Source organism: Nipponia nippon, unplaced genomic scaffold (assembly GCF_047370975.1).
Source record: "Nipponia nippon isolate SJK-2023a ecotype South Korea unplaced genomic scaffold, ASM4737097v1 scaffold_1, whole genome shotgun sequence".
NCBI lineage: Eukaryota > Metazoa > Chordata > Aves > Pelecaniformes > Threskiornithidae > Nipponia > Nipponia nippon.
The window spans coordinates 5,172,266-5,192,932 of NW_028262290.1; the positions used below are offsets into that span (position 1 = coordinate 5,172,266).

At 37.5% G+C, this 20,667-nt stretch overlaps 1 protein-coding gene across 6 annotated transcripts in view; it reads left to right on the top strand.

Moving 5' to 3' along the window:
• Positions 1–20,667, top strand: part of TRAPPC9 (trafficking protein particle complex subunit 9) — a 523,335-nt gene that overhangs the window by 178,969 nt on the left and 323,699 nt on the right. For all 6 annotated transcript variants that reach the window (XM_087743404.1, XM_087743675.1, XM_087743764.1 and 3 more), the window contains one exon: positions 8,903–9,045. In XM_087743404.1, coding sequence (XP_087599530.1) covers positions 8,903–9,045 — 143 coding nt within the window. The remainder of the gene's footprint in view (positions 1–8,902; positions 9,046–20,667) is intronic.

Sequence of the window (20,667 nt, forward strand, 5' to 3'; positions counted from 1 at the left end):
TCTGTGTGTTAGAATGACCTTTGATTCACCCTGTTCGTTAATGCGGAATGACTATAGCATGCCTGCCTTTAAACTTAATATTATTCTGCTCACATCTCCATTCTCATTATAAACATGGCTATTTTTAGCTAGCACAGATTCAGAATATGCCTTGTAAGCTTAAGGGGGATTTATTGAGCTCCTGTGTGTATTCACTAGAGATTCCTTGTTGAAGCTCACTGATTTAGGATTGGGGAGGGGTAAACTGTACTGTTTAGTTCCCAGCATATGCCTGCAGGAGCTATATTTAGCTTCAGCCCCTTGTCATTGCCATTGTGCTGTTTTTACAAAGGGATGCAGCAGTTTCATTGTTCAGGGGCTTAACTAGACATAAATGTAGATGGATGAGCTAGATAAACATTGGTGTACTGCAAAAATTGCTACTGAAAGTCAGTGTGTATGTAGTAGGTGTACTTGAGTAAAAGTGCACTGGAGCATGAACACAACAGGCACCTTGTTCAATAGGCTGCTTGTGTAAATGCGTCTGATTAACACACGTGCTAAAAATTATATTTAATTTTGCTTTAGACTGATAAAGTAGTTTAATGTGGGCTTTGTTTGTATTTGTCCATAAAAATTACTGCAGTGGCACAATTTATTTCATTGCTTAATCAGTTATTAAGAATTTTGTCATAGCTTTTGTAGTTGCCACGTATATTTTTAATGGAATACAGAGGAGAAAAATTAGTATGGAGAATGCTTGCTGCAGTTTGGTCCTAGAGGATGATTACACGTGCACTACAAGATGATTACATATGCATATCCTTTTTATAATGCATATATCAGGGCTCTTGCTATCCATTACTATACTATTTAGTGCTTTAAGGAACGATATCTACTGGGAGAGTCTCCTTTTCCTATTTGGGGAAAATTAGGAATTCTACCTTGATCATTTAAGTATTCCAATAGATTTAGATTTCCTTCATGATTTGCATTCAGAGAAATGTGTAGGTACTTTCTGTCCTTGGCTGTTTAGTTTCTCCTTAAAAATACAGAATTTATTTTTTAGCTAAAAAAAGAAAAAAGAGAGTTGTTGTGTCATTTATAAAAATACAGAAAACCGAAAGTGTATTTTCTGTATCAGAAAATCAGACAGGATAGCCATAAGTGAAAAGACTCATTCTCCGGTGAGAGAGGGAGCAATGAATAGATCTCTTTCTGCGAAGTTGCATGATATCACTGCGCACTCATTCCATCAATTAGTTTCATGTAAAAATTCAGTTTATGATATAATTGACTTTTTATGAACCATGGTACGGTTTTTTCTACAGGTAGAAAAATAAAATTTTCTACAGGTAGAAAATTTCATATATGGTTGTTCATGTATTCCACTGCAGATCTTAGTCTTCTTCTGGACCTTTCTTGGGCAGCCTAAAATTTGTGCCAGGTACTAAAGACATCAGGGAGGACTAATTTATTTTCACTTTTGGAATAATACTCAGCTTGAAATAAACCTTGTGAGGTAAAGGCTTGACGCTCTCCTTATCATAAATGATATACTCCACTTCTCCTCCCAAATGTCCTTTCAATACCAGTATTTCAAGTAAAGGAAGGTCTAAGTGTTTGAGGGAATGATGTGAATTCCTGCATGGAGGAAGCTTTGAAGATAGCAGCATCCAAGTCCCTGTGCTCTGAGTTGTGCAGTAAGAGACCGGTCCAAAGAGTCAATGCTAGGAAGCGTGTGTATCTCGGAAACCGTACAGTATGTCGTGAGAGCATTCTGATTTCAGTAATGCTCTTCTTCACTTAGCTCTCATCAACAGGGAGTAATAGAAGCGCGATGCTAGTGACATTTAGTTGGAGTTTTTTTCCCTATTAGATTGGAGATTTTTGTCCTCCCAAGGAGAATTACAGAACCTCCAACTAGTCAGCAGTTTCTCTGCTTTTCCTCTTTAGTGGTGTGGGGGTGTGTGGTTTTTTCTTTTATCCTCCTGAGGACAAGTGGGCAGGAGGGTATTCAGCTTATGTGCCTAAGGGGACCTGTTGTTTCTTCCAACACTGCTGTTAAGCCTTATTTTTTTATACAAACTTTATTCTTTAAGCCTGATTTTTATACAGACTTTATCCTTTGTCAGGTTACCCTGTGGAATCATGGAGTGTAGGCTCCGTGATGGGAGAAAGAAGCAAAAATGACAAGTATTTGTCTTTTGTTAGGCTATTGTAAATTAAAACTCAAGAAAGTGCTAATTTAAATGAATTTTGGTAGCCAAATGACTACATAGGCAGAGATGTGTGCATTTCTAAATGCCAAAATGGAATTTTTTTCATGAGAACAACTCTAAACATAGACAGTCGTTGCATTGACAAATTGGTCCAAGGACTGGAAGCTTGATGTATTTGAATCCCATCTTCCTTAGTTTCAGCTACGTAGGCATCTCCATTTCCCTCCCAATGCTCACATTCTGGTCTTTCCCTGAAAAAAGATTCAGCTGTGTTCAATGTACTGCATTGCTGTACGAGCCGTGTTGCTGGAGCAGCAAATCCCACGTGCTTGGATTTGAAAGCTTGCAGTCTCCAAGGCTGGACCTTTTTGGGTTTGGCCCAGTCATACTTAGGCCAGGTAATTTTGATAGTAAAGATGGGAAGTTGAGGTATGGAGCCACATATAGAAAGAAAGGATAAAAAATTTAGTCTGACTAGGGAAAAAACCCTCAACTCCACTCTGTGATAACTGTGTGGATGGGGATAAACCACGCAGCTTCTCAGCATGAATGAAGGCGAGCAAGTAGGACTGGGCTGGGGCAGCAAGGAGCACAGGAGGACGTGAATGCACCGCTGAGAACCAGGGTCTGCAGCCTGAAGCATCACAGAGGCCCTGCGGGGCTGCCTGAGTACAAGGGCCCTGAGGAGAGCTCAGCCTCACGGCCCAGAAGCAGCGAGGAAGCTACGGGAGGGCAGAGGCCAGGAGATGCCACCTTATCAGGAGATGCGCTGCATCGCTGCACCCGCGGAGCCAAGGCTGTGGAACGCCGTCAGTGTCAGCAACGTCGGCACGCTGAGCGTGCTTTTGGCTGGCCATCTCTTTGCTGTTACTAGCATATTTATTGCCAGGGTTAACTGCTGCTGTTGAAAAGAGTGCGGTTAATTTGAGAAACTCATTTTTTTTCTTTGTTACTGCCAGATAGTTTAATTAGTTACAGTTAGGCAGCTGAAATTCCTGATCCTTGATTTATTTACACAATCCTCAAAGCTCTTAAAAGAATTTAAGCATGGCACCCAACAGAAGAAATTGAGAAATTAATTTTGTGGAGAGAGGTTTTCTGCTGCCTTTTGCGAGATGGAACTGATGAACTAGTACATTTTTATTTGTCTTTATTACTGATGAATATCACTGATTGCCCATCGGAGTTGAATATGGGAGTGGAATGGTCAGAGAAGGAGAGGAAAGAAGGAGGGAGGCAGGCAGAGAATTTACCAAAAATGGGGTTTATAGTCTGTTTAAGGAAAGAAAAAAAAAAAAAAAACCAAAACCAAACCTGAAAACAAAAGGCATCCAGTGAGAAAAGGGACTAAAAGTCAGAAAGAATGGTGAAGCAGTCACGAATGCACGAAGCATGTCCTGCTAATGCTCATTTGCATGAGAAGCAGGAGATCAGGAGCATGGTGGGCTTTGGGAAGAAAACGTGTTTACTGTTGGGCAAGTAGTTTGAATTTTTTTTTATTTTTAATAAAAAGGAAGGTATATTTGAAGATCACACACCTAGAATAAGTTCTTTTTCAAATTTCAAGCCCTAATCCCATAAGAAATTATACTCATTAGTGAGAATTTTTTTTCTATAAGCAGTTCAGAAACTAAAATGGAAATATTATATTCTGAATTTATGTATTTTTAGTCTGGTCTTCTATATCTTAATGGGGAGCCTGCAATGATACGTTCTGGTATTTCTTCACAGTTATTGCAGTCAGTATCTGGAGAGTTTCAGGAGCAAACTGCCTGTAGCTAAGTACTGGCATTTCATCTTGTATTAAATGTTGAGATCTACTTAGTGTTGTTTTTACTGTACTAAGGGAATTTAGGAAAGACCTGAAAATGCAGTGTATGTGAGCCTTTGTTACAAAGTACGAATTGTTAATTTAATTATGGAAAACACTGGTTAAAAATATTTCAGAAATTAATGTTCCAGTTTGGAAAAAAATTGAGGACAAAATCTTGCTTTGCTATCTGAAACACAAAATGCGTTGTGTGTAGTGATGTGATACTGTAAGAAGAAATACAAACCAGAATCTTCTAGTTCTTCCAGCAGCAATACACGCACAGGGATAAAATCAGAGTTATTGTTGTTGCTAGTAAAATTGCTTAGGAATAAGGAAACAAATCTACTAAGCAAAATAGGTGATGTAAGACTTAAACCCAGGGGCTTCTGACCTGAACTGTTTCCAACTTTGTAAATTTTACAAACCTCAAAATTTAGATGCATAAAAGTTATTTTTCAGCAGTGAGGAGGAAGGTATATGAACTTTATCAACAAATGTGAATCTTGATTGTTTACTCATTAACAATCTGGCCCTATAAATTTGAGTTTCCTGACTACTAATTCACCTACTGTATGCATCGTTCTCATTGTTGATAATTTCTTTGTTTATATCTAATGGTGCTGTTCAGTAATTATTCCTTTTTTTTTTAAAGAAAATGACTCTCTTAATGTTGTTTTTCATATCTTGAAGGATTTTTTTTCTTAAAAAAACTAATTACGAGAGTTGCTAATATTAAATTAAGCTAATATTTTGTGTTCGTCTATGGAGTGTTTATTTTGCTTTACATACAGCATATAATGATTACATCTCTGCAGGTGGATTCTTATATCCTTGAGCTATAGTTACCTTAACATACCCTTGGTCTAAGCCAATTTTTTGACTAAAATAGTGTTCTTTGCTACCTATAACTTTGAACACTTTTTTGGGGTAAAGCTTCTTGACTCTGGTAGTCAGTCAACCCCCTTTCTTGAGAGCAAGCATACAGAAAGGGTTGAGCACCATATTTGACTTCCCAGCACAAGAAACCCCCTTCATCAGTGCTCTTTCCCCCTTCGTTTATATGTTTCTTGTGTCTAGCTGTTTTGGGGAGGTTCTAGCTTCTGCGTAAGTAGCAATATTCTGTAGAATTATATGGAAATACTCTTTAGATCCGACTCTCTGCTTCTGGGTAGGAAGTACTATAGTAGTAGTTGGGTAGAAAGAATTGATCTGAGTTGTAGATTGTAGTTGTTTGAATTGGCAATTAAAATCAGTGTATGAAAGGTATTACTGTTCAGACAAAGTCACTTTTGAGGGGTTGGCGGAAGGGTACTAACTGTTGTCGTTTAGTTAGGAAACTTTAATGCCAAAGATTTTGCTTTCCATTAGTGGCATAGCATTATTCAAAAAGAAGTTCTTTTCTAATTTTGCTTTTAATTCTGTTATGAAAGTGAATATGGGAAGGATTTCCATGAGCAGAATGGAGAGAATGTTTTTTTGGTTTTTTGTTGTGTTTTGATTTTTGTTTTTAAAACCTGGTACCTAAGCTATGCAGAAAATATGTTTGAGGACAAAATGCGTGAGAGAAATCAAAATGATAATTTTTTGATAGTTTATCTGTAAAATATTTCTTGCCCATATAGTAGGTGGTGTTAATGTCTAGTGCAGTTGGTTAAGAGTCTTGTAATCTGCAACTTTCATTTTCTTTTCTTCATCAATAGAAGGAAGGACCAATGAAGTAGTAAAAAGATTATCAAGCCAAAGTCATCATATAGGTTAAACAATTTATCCGTATTTTTATTATTGAGTTTCCAGGATGCAACTCTGCTTAAAAACAAGAATCCCCCCCCCCCCCCCCCCCCCCCCAGTCCATAGATATTCTGAATTCCAGCTGTGCTCAGTTTACTACAGGCTTCTTTTCCTGGCTGCCTGCCCTGAGAGGCCAGCGTGCTCCATCCTTCCTTCCTTCCTTCTTCTTTTTTATGGATCATCCGCAGGCAAAATTATGTTCGTAGTGACAACCTGCCGTTTCTTTTTGGTCTGCAGTGATGCAGTTTGGAGAAATCTAATAAATTCTGTTGGTATTTGTAAAGATGAATAGAATCTGCAGCTCAGTCTGTTATTTGGGTAGGTTTGACAAGGCCGCTGGAGTAAGTGTACAACATTATTTAAAGCAGGGGCTGTAGCATTTGGACCGTTCTTCTCTGCAGGTGCTGTGGGAGATAGTGGTAAATTGTTTTAGATTGGAGCTTTGTAAGCTTATGAAAGTGTAGGATTTTTTTTCTATCCTAAAGATAGAAAATCAATCTTTCATACTGTATGTGGAGTCCTTTCCAAGGTACACGTGCGTAGAGGGCTTTAAAGGAGATTGAATTCAGGGTTTTTTTACATCCTGTTCATATTATATGAATCCTAAGCAATAAAATTACCTGAAGGCTCCTGAAAAAATTATTTTGTTCAGTCCTGCTCCCCCCCTACACATACATTTACACTCCTGATGTAAAGTCTACCTGATGTTTTATCTTTGCGCGTGTGTGTACGTTCCTAGGAAGCCTGCAAATTATCATGGCCAGAAAAAGAATATAGGTTTGTGTGTTCTGTGGTTCTCAGAGGTATTCAGAATCTCTTACATCCCCGGTATTAAATGTCCCCAGTTAGATCTTACATTTTGGGTGAGATGTCCTCCTGTTGTCCAGGTTAATAGAAGACCATTAGCTTTTTTCCCCCCGTTCTCTAGCATGGGGTGTGGGACACGCGCAGGGTCATCAGCAAGATTTCTTTGACAAATTCCTCACAACAGGGACCAAGATTATAATGATGCCCTTAAACTCTCCTGCTCATCATCAGCACGTAATGGTTGTATTTTTTAGTCTTTTTCTGGAGGTTTTTCATTTGGAATTGGATGTTAGGAAGGGTTTTGCATCTGGAACGAAAATACTCCATGACCTACTGAACTAACATTTATTACATGTTTACCTGTATTTATATGGGACTGGGCTTAATAAAGCAGCCTTGTGCATGGTCCTGTGTAGAAGAACCCATGGGCCCATACCACAGCAGCTTTCCCAAGCAGCATACTGAGCGTTACAGCAATAACGCAGGCCATGCATAGCTAGAGTTAGCACAGATTGCCTAATTGAAATTGAAGTCCATGCCCACATTACCATGTAAGCGATGTCGGATCCCCGTACTTGTGGAGTTTAACTCTGATGTTTATTAAATGGTCCAGCTGGTTAATTAGAATGAAGTATGTTTTGAATGGGTTTGCTCCTTTTTATTTTTGTATTTAATATTGATTAGCTTTCCTGACATAACATAAACTTGAGTTTATTAACTACAAATTAGGAATTGACATAAACAGAGTAGACGGGTATGTCCAGAGTGCCCAGTGGAGGTTTTTATTTGTATTACAAGGTGACTCTCATGAATTTTAATGCAACTATATAAGAAATTGGAGTTAGCCCACTTTACTTAAAAGCAAGCTGGAAATAGGCAAAATATTTAAGCGCGTACATGCAGCAAAACATTAAACTCTTGATTTTGGTATTCTTTCAATCACTGGATTGTGGTTATTTTAAGAAGTTGATTGTATCTGTGTTTCTGTTCCTTCAGCCAGACTTAGAAACAGAATGGTATCAAACGTAAATTTTTTTTGTCAGTTTGAAAATCCCTAGATTGTTTGTTAGAGCTTATGAAAAAAGCTAACAGGTTTCATAAAGTGTTTTTTTTAAATCTTCAATTGAAAGGGAGGGTACTTTTAACTGTCTGAGGATTGATGACATCTGATAAATATAATTGGTTTCCTGGATAAGTTGTTGACTTGAGGTTTGGGTGGGGTTTTCGTTTGTTTGTTTTTTTAATAAAGAATGAGCTACAAGCTAATCCAAGAGAAGATAGGCATTGTTTCTAAATCCTAAATCCACTGTTTCTAAGTGTCCGTGTTAGGGTAGAGGTCTGTGTCTGCCTCTGTCCTTGCTCTGAGACTTGGCAATAGCAGGTGTCTGGGGGCCAGAATAAGAGCTGAGAAAGAATCCAGTGACGCTTCCCAAATTCTTGCCTTGCTTCCAGCAAATTATATTTCAGGAATATGATGAAAGAAGAGGTGGTGTGTAGTCTCTTTGGATGAATCAAAGGTTTGTTCTGATCTTGAACACTGCTGATGACGTGGGGACTGGTATGCTGGGAAGCTTCCCGCGTGCCGTTCATTAAGGAAAAAGACACAGAGCCCAAAATTTCATCACAGAAGTAAAGGCTCAGTACTGCTGACAGTAATGAGTGCATACGACTAATGCTAAGGAATCATCCTCATTTTTAATATTTGCTAACCAATCATTGTCTATAAAATGAACATTAAAGAAAGACAAGGTTCATGCAGTAGATCTAGGCAACAGTGTTGTTTTAATCTGTTAGTTAATGGAGATGAGCATATGTTTATAGTGACTTCTTAAGAGACCAGATGCTTTTAGTTTTGTATAATCTTTATCTGTCCACATTCAAAAACTTCAAAGGTTTTCCATTTGATTATGAAGGTAATGAAGTGGTGAATATTTTCAAGAATATGAAAGAACATATCATTTAATAAACCCGAAACTCTTCTAAGCAAAAATAACGGCTCTTCATTTTCTCTATGTGGTATGGAGAGGAGTTACAAAGGAAAGTCCAGCTGACTTTGTTCTGTACTCCTTAGTTTTTGAAAGGATTAGGAAAAAAAGCAACTGTTTACATAAGATGCAGTTATCTGTTAGATTGCCTTTTTTTTGAGGTAATAGAATGGATGGGTTAGGAAGGCAAATTCTTGCGGGCCTAGAAACTTTGTTGGTAAATCACTTCTATGGTCTAATTTAATTGAACTTGTGAAAGGCACAGTAATGAAACATAGCTAATAAGTAATTTACTTTTATTTCTCTAGACACTGGAAGCCATTTTGAATTTTAAGTACTCTGGTGGACCAGGACATGTTGAAGGATATTACAGGAACCTTTCACTAGGCCTTCATGTAGAAGTAGAGCCATCTGTTTTCTTTACACGTGTCAGCACCCTTCCAGCAACAAGGTAAGCCTGGTTTTGACTCTTCTAGATTTGACTGATTGTCTCCATTATATTGGCTGTAACTTAAACACCGTGCTGGATACTTTCAGTATCATCAGCAACAGGTAGGTAAAGAATTATGTGAACAAATTTTCAAAATCTCTCATTTAGGAGTTCAGCCTCCGTTATCTGCAGACTATGATTAAAGCAATCCACGTGCATTGGACAATTTCTGAGGTTCCAACACTTTTTCATGATGGTTTCTTTCACCAGGGACAGGATATCTCTTGTTTATTGTAAAATTCGATGACTTCTTTCTATATCTCTTTGCTGTTCTGGTGTGTTGTGCATTACATTGTTTTGTGTTTGTCTAACAGAATCTTACCCAAAATGCATGTGTAAATGATTGTCTTTGGATGTGAGGAATAAATTGTAATAATTCTCTCCTTTGCTTGCTTTCTTTTGTCAGCCACAGAGTAGTTTCATGTATCATAGTGAATTTAAAAATCATGGCAACACGTGGTGGTGGTCAAATGCCATAATTACTAAAATCTGATTGCCTAAAATTCGTCAGCAACTGTGTATAATCAGTTTTAATAATAATTTGTGTTGATAAAATTGTCTTCATTTGCTGCTAAATACACAGTTCCTATTCTGTACATTTTTATTTGATTTTATATTGCTTTACATACTGCTTAAGCAAAGCAGCTTTTGCAAAAATGAATTTTGTAAGTTAATGATTTTACTGATCCTTAATCCACAATTTTTTGTTAATTAAGTTCACCTATGCTAGTACTTAAATACTCTACAATCTTGAAATATTTGGGATGTATTCAAACTCTGGCAGTTCCAGAGGTGGCCTTTGAATAGCTGTCATTCAAAAGATGATTAAACGAGCTTGGGTTTGTTGGGAAGAAAGAAGATTGAGAATGGACTTTGTTTCAGTGCATAAGTACTTCTGAGGTGTAAATATCAAGGAGGAGGAAATATTCTTTTGAATGAAGAATGAAGTTAGTGCAAGAAAAAATGGTTACAAATTGGACAGGAATATGCTTCTATTAAAAATCCCCTTGTAATAATCAGCTACCCTACCAAAGTAGCAGGATTATTGAAAAGACAGCCAGCATACATAGTGGGAGCAAGCATTTTGTTTTGTTTTAAGTCTGAAATTATTTCAGTGCCATTATGTAATACTACTAATAATAATAGTTAAGAGCGAACTTAATTGATCCAAGAGGTTCCTGCTGGTCCTAGGACCTTTTTCATGACAGACTTTAGAAATAAAACCCAAAGATAGGCAAGAAGGGAATCTAAGTCTTGGAGATACTGGGAGCTTATTTCATTTTCAACGGAAAGAAATGAGTCACCAGTATCATACCATTGCAAAAATGTCCAAGGATGGATGGACAGCAATATAGCTTGCAAAACATGAAGTGTTTCTTCTCTTCCTGTGAAAAAAAGAAGTAAAGCCTCAAGAAAAGTTACTGTATCTAGTTTGGGGCTTGAACTTGGAGAAACATGAAGAAAAGTGGACAAGTTGGAGAAAGTCTAGAGCAAGAAGAGTGATAAAATGTGACTTATGCTAAAGCATGAGTTTAAAGAAACTCTTGGTCTTGCTGAAGCCAAAGAGAGGACTGACAGAGGACTTAAGTTTTTAATTACATAAATGGCACTGCCAAGAGGATAGGTATCTGTTTTTCACAGCAGGTAATACGGTAAATTATGACCTTCGCATATAGCAAGGGGGATTTTCGGTTAGGCAAAGGTAACGAAACACTGAAATAGTTTTTGTAAAAAATGTCTGAAAATGAGACAAACAAGACTATCTCAAATGGAATATTTTTTAATGATAATTGTGTCCGGCTCTTATAAGAGAGAGCTAAAATGGTATGGCTTTATTGGTAAGCAGGTTTGTCAAGCATTTTGCTGCTTGGAAGTGTAGCATAATAAGCATAATTTTATTCTTTTAGGAACTGCTCTAGTAAAGTAAATCTAATACTGCCTGTGAAGTCAGAACACGGTATCCGGAACAGCTGTTTGCAAAATCCCAGGAACCTCGTCAGTGATGTTCAGAGTTTCGTCCCTGCAATAGCACATTCTTAGGCCTTTGTAAGGTTTCCAGGGTTTAGTCAGTGATCTCTCTTTATCAACCTGGAAGTACCACAGCATCTACTTTAAGTAGTTTTCAAGAAGTTTCATTATACAGCTTAAAATACTTGGTTTGCTTTTATTATTTGCATGCATAGTCCTCTTCATTCAGTGTCAAAAATGTCCTTTGTACTCTGCCTATGTGTACTTTTAAATGGACAGCATGACTGCTCTTTGGTTCACTGCAATTACTTTCCTGTAGTCACAGAGCAGCTTGGGTGTGAAGCTGCGAACCTTCCATAAAAGCTTCAAATACAACCTGATGCTTTTATTTGAAACTCTTGTTAGTAAGCTGGCTCTTTGTGCTTGGTTTCCCTAGCTGTGTTTTGTGTAAGACAAGGTTGTCCTACCCCTGCCTTGTCCATCTAATCTCGGGAATTTACTATATTAGGAACGTATTTAATCCTGAAATCTTTAAAAATAGATCGAGGCGCGAATTCAAAGGTAGAGTTTCTGCGTTGTTCAGCTGTGTACAGTTTCACAAGTCTTCTAGCAGCAGGTGGCTATATATATAGTGGCTCCAATTCAGCCAAGTGCTTCAGCTCATATTGTATGCGTTTGCTTCATTCTTTGCCTGCTCATCATACCGATCAGCATTTAAGTCAGTGGAAACTTTATTTTAGCAATTTGCTGATTGGAGATGTAGTTAAAGATGTGACTGCTTTTAATTAGGGTGCCAAAAAGCTTTACTGAGTTGGGGGAAAATACTGTAATATTTAAATTTCTTTCAGAAATGTTTTATTGCAAGACCTGTCAAAAGGCTATTCGAATCTTTTTTTATGTTAATTAGGTATGTATTGTCTGCTAAGTCATGATCGCATTTTGTTTTTAAGTGCTTCTTGTCTCTTGCTGTTTGTTCTATACTATTGGCTTTAGTGATCAGTAGCACCATTCCTTTAGTCCTGTGCTTCCCCGTGTTGATTCTCCATCAGAAGTAGTCATGTGTCATTTGATATTATGTTTGAGAGTGAAAAATAGTAGAAACATGTCATCTTGCAATCTGCTAAGGGTAAATATTTATCATTAAATGAAACAAAGTTTGTTTTTTGGCTGTTGATCATCTCTGCCAATACCTGAGACTCAACGACAGCAAATTATAAGTCAAATTCTGTACCTTCACTTGCTCTGTTAAAATCTTGAATCTGATTTCCTTTTGATTTACAGCTGAGATTTCATTGTTTAAGTTCTATCTGAGGTGCTGAGCTATTTCTGTTTAGTCATTAGGAGAAATGGCATTTTATAATTTACCTTCTCAGCTGTCATTTCAGAATGAAAGTTACCATTGCTTTCATTTTCTGGATTCAATTTTTTCCCGTTCCTTTATGTTTTTGTTGGTTTTATTTTGCATTTTACCTCAATGAAAGTAAGAAACAATAGATTACTAGCTGCTGGGCTTAAAAAGTCAAAGCAAAATAAAAAACTTTGAACATTGATTCTTCCCTTAGGCCTTTACTGAAAACAAAACAGGAAAAATGTTAATGAAATCCCTTCCACCCCTCCCCCCCCCCCCCCGTAGTGACATAAAGATTATGGTTTATGTAAAAGTCTTCCAAACTTAATTGGTATTTCTTTTATTTAGCTGCTTGAGCAAATATGCATGGGAAATATCACTGAAACAGCTGGGGATTTTGGTTTGTTTTGTGTTTTTCTAAATATCTACCCAAAATTGTCTTCCACTCATGCACAGGTTTCTGCTTTATAGGGAGAAGTTTCATTAACTGCATTTTCAGTATATCTTAAGATGCATTTAATCCTGAGAAGAGGTCCTTTTAACCTTTATCTGTGCTGGTGTGTAGAGGCGTCCGTGGTTAGCTTGATGCAGCCCTTAACATGCTGCAGTGCCTAACCTGGTGCCTAATTCTGATTCAGATTGCAGCTCTCCTGTCGGAAGAGATGACATTCTGTCAGTAAACGGGCGTAATCTGCTCCCAGGTTTTTCACTGGGTGTATCAACCTGTGCTCACTCAGCTGCCTGCATCCGAAAAGACTGGCAGAACAGCCTTGTGCTGGGAAACGGTTTGCCTCTGATCATGTTACCTGTAATCCTTGATTCTGCTTGTTTGTGCTTGCCTGGAAATGATTGTCCTGTGATGCATAATCAAGAACGTAGGTGTTTAAAGCAGCCCAGATGCAGGGTATAAGAGATAATGAGTTAATGCTAAAAGTTTTCCCAGTCTGACCTGCAGATTACTGGTCTTAAAGGGCTTCAGGGATCTACTTGCTTGACCGTTTATTTACCATAAAAGGCAGATAAATCTATATGGTAAAATTGTATTCATTGTCTTCTGTAATCGAGCAGACCATGGTAATTGATTCTTTATCATGTCTTAGCCCCAAAACTACTGGTGTGATTCCAGGCCCCAAAGCAGTTCAGTTGCCAGCAGATTATAGACTGCCAGTGGAGAGCTGATGATCTGATCCTAGACTGCCAGCGGAGATCTGATGCTAATGGTTCAACCTAAGGGAAACGTTCTGTTGACAGTTTCATGTAATATACCTCTTCATTTTGACGTACTGTTAACTCTAAGAAATTCTGTCGTTGGAGCTTGTGCTAGCTAGATTGTCTTGTACTGTCCCCTTTATACGTGTTGATTCTCTCAAAGCCATTATCTGCCAGTTTTGGCGGGCACTGAATGTCCTTCCTTATTGCCTTTATCAAAGAGCAGAGAGTGTGAAAAAATGCCAGAAAAAATACGGCTTCACTCCACACCTTTGGTAAGAATTCAAGTAAAGCGTGCTCTGCATGCTGGGAGGTGCCTGTTGGTCTCCTTGTGTCCCTTGCCCTTATGCCATCAGTACAAAAGTGTCTTAAATAAGAGCCATCTACAAAGATTGGAAAATCTCGGTCTTGATTATTAGAAAGGTGGCGAGATGGTCTGAATTTGCAGATGAAGTCAATCCACAGTGCAACAGGGATGCTGCCTTCACTTTTCAGCAAAGTTCAGAAGCCAGATGTGTAAGAATATACTTACCTATAAATTCTACAAATTCAAGATGATGAACAAGGTAAATTTTTTAATTTTTTCGTGGCAGCAGAGTTTTCTTCCTATCTTAAAACCACCATACAGCTGACGAGACATCAGCTGCAGATCTCCTTTGGCAAGTGCAGAGGCTTAGACTCTGTTCTTGTAATTGAGTCAGAGAAGAAAAAAAAAAAGAACTACAGCAGGTCTGGCACTGTTAAATTCAAAGTGTCAGTTCATCTAACTGTAGGCTCAAGTTAATTTTCCTTTGTACCATTAATGTGTATCATTTAATGAAATGTTTTAGTTTTGTAAAGAAGGCATCAGTTCATAATAAAGCCTGCAGCGTGCTCCCTAGTCTAAGACCTTTCATTGTTTTGTATTTAATGTTAGGATCGAGTTTTTCCAACTTGGTTTCACCGAAGTGTTTGGAGACTTAAAAACAACAATCTTGACTATTTTGAGGGCTCTCAGGAGATCCTCAGTTTGGTGGGTAGAACTTTGGGTCTTAATGAAATCAGACAGAATTTTCAGAATTTCCATTCCGGTTTCCAGCGTTGCCCACATTTTCACTACAATAAATTGCAGCACAGCCTCTTCAGCAGTGTCAGGTTTGGGTTAGAAATCTGGATCATTATATATTTACAAACCCGTACAAGGGAAAGAGTAAACAGCATGTTTCTTCAGCCATCTTCCAACAGACATTTTTGTTAGGCAATAGAAAAGTTCTGTAGCATTTTCAGAAACACTTCTTGGCTATGTGTAGCTGAGTTTTTAAATTAAATGTTCACATTTGCTACGTTCAGCATGAGAATCAGCTACCTACTGACAGGCAGCTGTTTCTAGTCTTCTGTTTCTCGATATTTCAATGTTTAACTGTCATAGAGCTTTGAAGGGTGGAGAAAGACTCTTTTGGTTGGGTGCTTGAAGAGTGATCTGTTTAGTTTGGAGGAAGGCTGAGATGACCTGTTTAAAATGAATGGATGTTTCTACACGGAGAAAATAATTAGTGTTACAATCACTGTTTTGTTAGTGAAAAATAGTCAAAACGGAAGCCAGGCAAATTCAACTACAAATAAAGCTCTCATTTTGATCAATTAGACTTAACCGTTGGAAAAATCTGTCAAGGAATGGATTTAATAACCGTTTTTTAATGTTGTCAGGACTGGATGTCTTTCTAGAATATATTCTTTATCTATACACATACCACTGCGCTCAATATAGATTCTACTGAGTGGGAACCAACGACACATGGGAGGTTACATCCAATAGTTAAATCATCTTGCTAACCTTAAACTTTGCTAATGGTACAATGTTGTAGTGGGTTCACGGAAGAGCAGCAAAAAGTAGCTTGCAGATTGAGAGAATTAATTTTTGAGATCAAAATGTTAAATACGTATCGTTTGGCACATGAAGACGTGAGAACATAAATCTGCAAATATTTATAGATGTGCGGGGAATATTTAGCATAATTGAAAAGGTTTACAACTGGGGGAAGTCAGATGAGGACAGTTCTTGGAATATGTGAAAAGACCTTTTAACAGTAAGGTGGATAATCTGACTTAATCATCTAAAGTTACTCTCAAAAGCTTCATTTGTAGAGAATTTAATAAAAATTTAAACTGAATTAAAGAAACCCTATTGAAAACACAATAGCACCAACAAAGACGCTCTAGATCGTTTTTTTGCTATATTGCTCTTCGTGTTTGTCAGTGGATTTTGGAGAATAGGGTTGTCATCTGGCACGCCATCGCCTGTCGTCGTTGCCAATGCTTCTCTTCACTTTCTGATATCTCGTTTTGAGTAGGGATGCCTGTTTAAAGAAAACAGAAAAGAAGCAAACAAAAGCGTGGATGTGAAAACACTCCATGATTTCAGTTGATGGGGAAACGGAGCTGAGTCAGGATGTAGATAACTTGCCAACCCCCCTGAGCGTTCCTTCTTTAAACTGACTTTAAAACGAAGCTAGAAACAGAACTGCAGTAAGATTATTCACTGAAGTGAGCCGTCATTAGAGCATGGCAGCTGCATCTGGTTTTTAATACTGTCTTAAATGTTACTGAAGAATATCCTCTGCTGTCATTTCAGAGTGGATTGGAATAGTAATTGCAATACCCTTGAAAGAAATTTCTAGATCACAGTGTAATTGTCTCTTGCCTTAAGTTCCCATGGCCCCAATTTTGTGACTATTTTTGGAATCATAACTGGCATTGTAAGACTTTAAAAATACAGCATGATTCATCATGTCACTGACTTGTTTGTGCTATATCCTGAATTCTGCAATAGAGGATAACAGAAATTAATTTATACAATAAATCTTCAAGACACTGTTGAATTAACTCCATTTTCAATAAAAAATTAAGATTTTTTTTTGTTTGAAATCAGTATCGACTTATATTTGCATGTTATTCTGAGACTTTCAGATCAACCGAAAATGTTTCCTTGTAACTCTAGTTTTTACCTGTACAACCTTCTGATCTATAGACTTTTGTGTTACTTGTAAACGAAAATCTTGACCATTAAATTTATGGTAGATTTTTCTAAAGGAAACATCATGGAAAAATAAGGAAGGTCATTGAAATGGAAAATGTTTGCACGTTGTGATTTTTAGTATTCTTTCACTTAGGCTCCGAAACTGTTTGTCTGACCCAGGCTTATTTCCTTTCCATTAGCAGCTGAAATGACAGATGGAAAGCAGAGTAAAACCCTTTCAAGAACTTTTGTTCTTTATCCTAGCGTCTATATATAGTCCAGTACAGCTTTAATTCATCTTCATTTAATTTGGACTTTCGACATAATGCAATAATTTGTATATCATTCCATTCAGAATAGATAGATGTTGTGTTTGTGGTGTCTGCTGTATTTTTGTGGATAATTTTATGTTTTATTTCCTAGGGAAATGAAATTTATATGATCACTTCAACTGTTTCCCCCTCTTCCCTAGGTAAATTTTGACTAATTTCAGCCAGCTTGAGAGAAAAATTAAATATATTCCTGCAGATTGGTAACTGGACAGAGAAGAGATATCCTAATTTATGTCCCAGTGAGGAAAGGCAGAAGCAGGGGCTCAGCAGTTACTTGCTCTGTTCCTTGCACCAGTTGGCATGGATGAGCTCAGGGCCAGCCAAAAACATTGTGCTGCCCACTGTGGTTGATGGACGGGTGAGAAAGCTGTGGGTAGTTCGGGGGGGTGTATGACGAGGAGATAGGAATGTGGATATATGGGAGTTGAGATTTTTGTGGTGCAATCGTGTATTTCTGTCCTGTATCTTCCAGAATAATCCATGAAGAGTGGATTATTCCGGTTTTGCAGAAATGGGAAACTCTGTACTAATTCATAGTTTTCTTAAATGCTTTTAAGTCCATAAGTACATGGAATAAAACTTGGTGATGGTTTAATTTTGTGTGTGTTAATGTGTGATGACACCATGCTATCTCAATAGATGTTCTGGAGGGGAAAAAAAAAAAAAAAACACCCACAAAATCAAAACACTCAAACACAAACTGACTTATTTGAGATGTGTTTGACCCAAAATTTAAAAAGGAGCTAGTAACAGCAAAATAACCAAAAACCTCTAAAAAGACTGGGAGGCCACTGATGACCCTGCACGTTGTGTGAATTGAAGATGGAGTTCTCCGCCTTCTCTGGGATGCATGGTAACTAACATCTACTTAACTAGACTTAGAGGACTCAAAATCCACTCAAAGTGGATTTTTTTTTTTCCCCAGTAACTCACCCTGTACCTCCCTCCCAAACCCACTAAACATTTAGTGTAAACTATTACGTAGTGGTAGATAGTTTGGAAAAGTCAGAAGAAATTGGGTGAGTGTGGGATAATCTTTCCCAGTTCCAGGAACCCGTGGCTTATGACTGGTATTTCTCAGCCAAAAATTTCAGTAGGCCATTATGGTGTATAATTTAATAATCTTTAGATCCATTTATTATTTTGAGTGTTTTAAGTTTTTAAAAGCTTACCTGTTTTTTTTAATTAATTTACCTAGCATAGAGGCCAGGGTTAATGGTCTAAGATTTACTCTGTTGCCTTAAAATCCTTAAAACAATGTGACATTGGAAATGTCTCTGATACAGAGCTTAGTTTAAGCAACAGATTGCTGACTGGGCTTACATGTAGTAGTTCAGCAAAGTCCTATTGGAGTTCCTTTATCACACCTGCATGATTATGATTTGCCTCTCAAATCTCATTTACTGACACTTTGAGATAGGGTCTTTAATTCCTGTCAAGCAAAGGACGGTCTTCTGTATGTTCACCTGTAGTGAAGATTGATGTAAATAGTTAATTTGGCTTTCTTGCTAATTCTTTGTTTTCCTGGACCTTTCACTGTCACCCAGATCATAACTCAACATCATCAGTTCTACACAGTCCTACTGATTGTGGCATGCTAAAAAAACCCAAACAAACCCAAACATGCTAGTTTTCTGATTTTTAGCAAATTGCTCTGTAACAACTTGAGGGTTTCTTTTTTCCTTTTTAACTTTGGTACGGTGTTATCTCTAATTTTCCAGAGCTTATGATTTGTATTGGTTTCCTTACTTGGATACAGCTTCCAGTATTTGAAGCTTGCTCTTTTAATTAAAATATTTTTGTAACCTTTAATTGTGTTTGTTTTTCATTGCTTTAATAGTCTCTCTGATACTCTCCTGTATATACTCTGAGCATCTAATGCTATCTTTTTCTACAGTCTTAATGTTACCTTCGATCTTTTTATACCTGTATCTTCTAAGTTTTCAAAGTATTTACTGTAATAATTCTGTAACTTGGATTTTTATTAATTAAAGATTTCCCTGGAGAATTAACTTAAAATTGACAAGGAAAGAATTATTTCCCCTGCATGTCTGTTTGTTTGTAGTGTTTGAAGAGGATGAAATAAATGTCCTGATGATGAATAATTTTCACTGCATAGTCCAAGAATTCATATTTGGGAATTTTTAGTATTAGTGATGGTGTTTAGTCCTGAAGGGCTGCTGCTTCTGTAGGTCCTTTATATTTATGGCATGAATTGTGTTATTTACAAAACTCTGGTTCTGCTGCCAAAAGATATTGCACAAGGCTTGAATGTTATTTCTGACAATTGTTTGGTTTTGCTATGGGATAAATAAAAAAAATTCCTTCCATGTTGAATTTTGTAAACATAGTCTGCACTAGAAGTCTCTCTTGCAGATCATGATTTCGTATCGACTGGAGAGGCAGAAGTTTGCAGTGTCTTTACAGGTCTTGTCCCACTCTCCCAGCGATGACATGGAAGCCAGGCTTTTTTTTGTTCTCTCTTTTTTATTCCTTACTGGTAACAGGATAGCTACTGACTCGAATACTGCCCTTTCAGTTCTTTCTTTCTTTCTTGTGAGCTGTTAAGGAAGGGAGTTTCTAATAAGAACTATGCCTCCTTATTTGTTCTAAATTCTTAAGTTTTGACATGTTTGCTTCAGGCACTCAGCTACCTTCATATGTTCTTCTCTATGTTCAGTATTCATTGAGGTTTTACCCAAAGAGAGTGAAAACCCTTAAAATATACATTAAAAAAAGCCTCCACCCCCACTTTTGCTTTTTACTTTTGCTATGAGACGTGCTACTGTCCCCAAGCAGCGCTCGCTTGTCATTCAGGGCCTGATTGCATGTGACATTGCTATTACTTTTGTGACCTGAACCTTAACCTCCCGTGCTTGTCCTAAGAGTGGGCCCATCTCAAGGGTCTGCAGAGTAGCAGCGTTGTTTCTCCTGTGTATGCTCTGAAGGTGGTATCTCTCGATTTTCCGAAGAGCGTTGTATTACGAAACAGAGAACCTGTTTCCAAAGTAGAAGAGCAGTTCTTAAACTCTTGCACCTCTTGAGTTTAATTGCCTTTGGAATGGCTGGTGTTTGAGTTTAATTGTAAGTTATTATGCAGTAGGATAAACGTACTTGGTTGCCTGAGACACACAGCTGTATCTTACTTAGTTTGAATATGCGTATTGTTCGAAGGATGGCTCCGATGACTCTCACCTCACCAATGTGTTCCTCTTGCTTCCCTTTCGGGGAGCTTCTGATTTCAAGTGAAATCTCTCAAATTAATGCTGCTGGTGGGTTCCTCTTCTGACACCGAATACAAGTTACTTTTCCCTATTTATTGATTCTGATAGGAATTATATGGGATGAGACGATCCGTAATCTTTGTACAATGGCTATTCTACTTTATACTGTAATTCACAATAAGTCATCTCATTTTGTTATATGTGCATTTAAACTTCAGTCAGTGATAACTAAAGCTAAATTGTAGTGATGCTTAAGGCTGGGATATTTCTCTGTTGTTAAGTAGCTCCTTAGGAAGTTTTGAATTTCGGAGTGGGCTGATGAAGCGTTATTGCAGCTGTATGATTGTATTTGGCATTTTGGTATCTGGTTCTGATGTTTTTCCATGTGTATTATAATCACTCAATGCTGCTATTTGTGCTTAGTTTCACATGGAAGAAAGTTTATAAATAAGAATAAAAATTGACAGTAAAGTTTCTTCTCTGTACCGTTGTCAGTATTATTTCCTA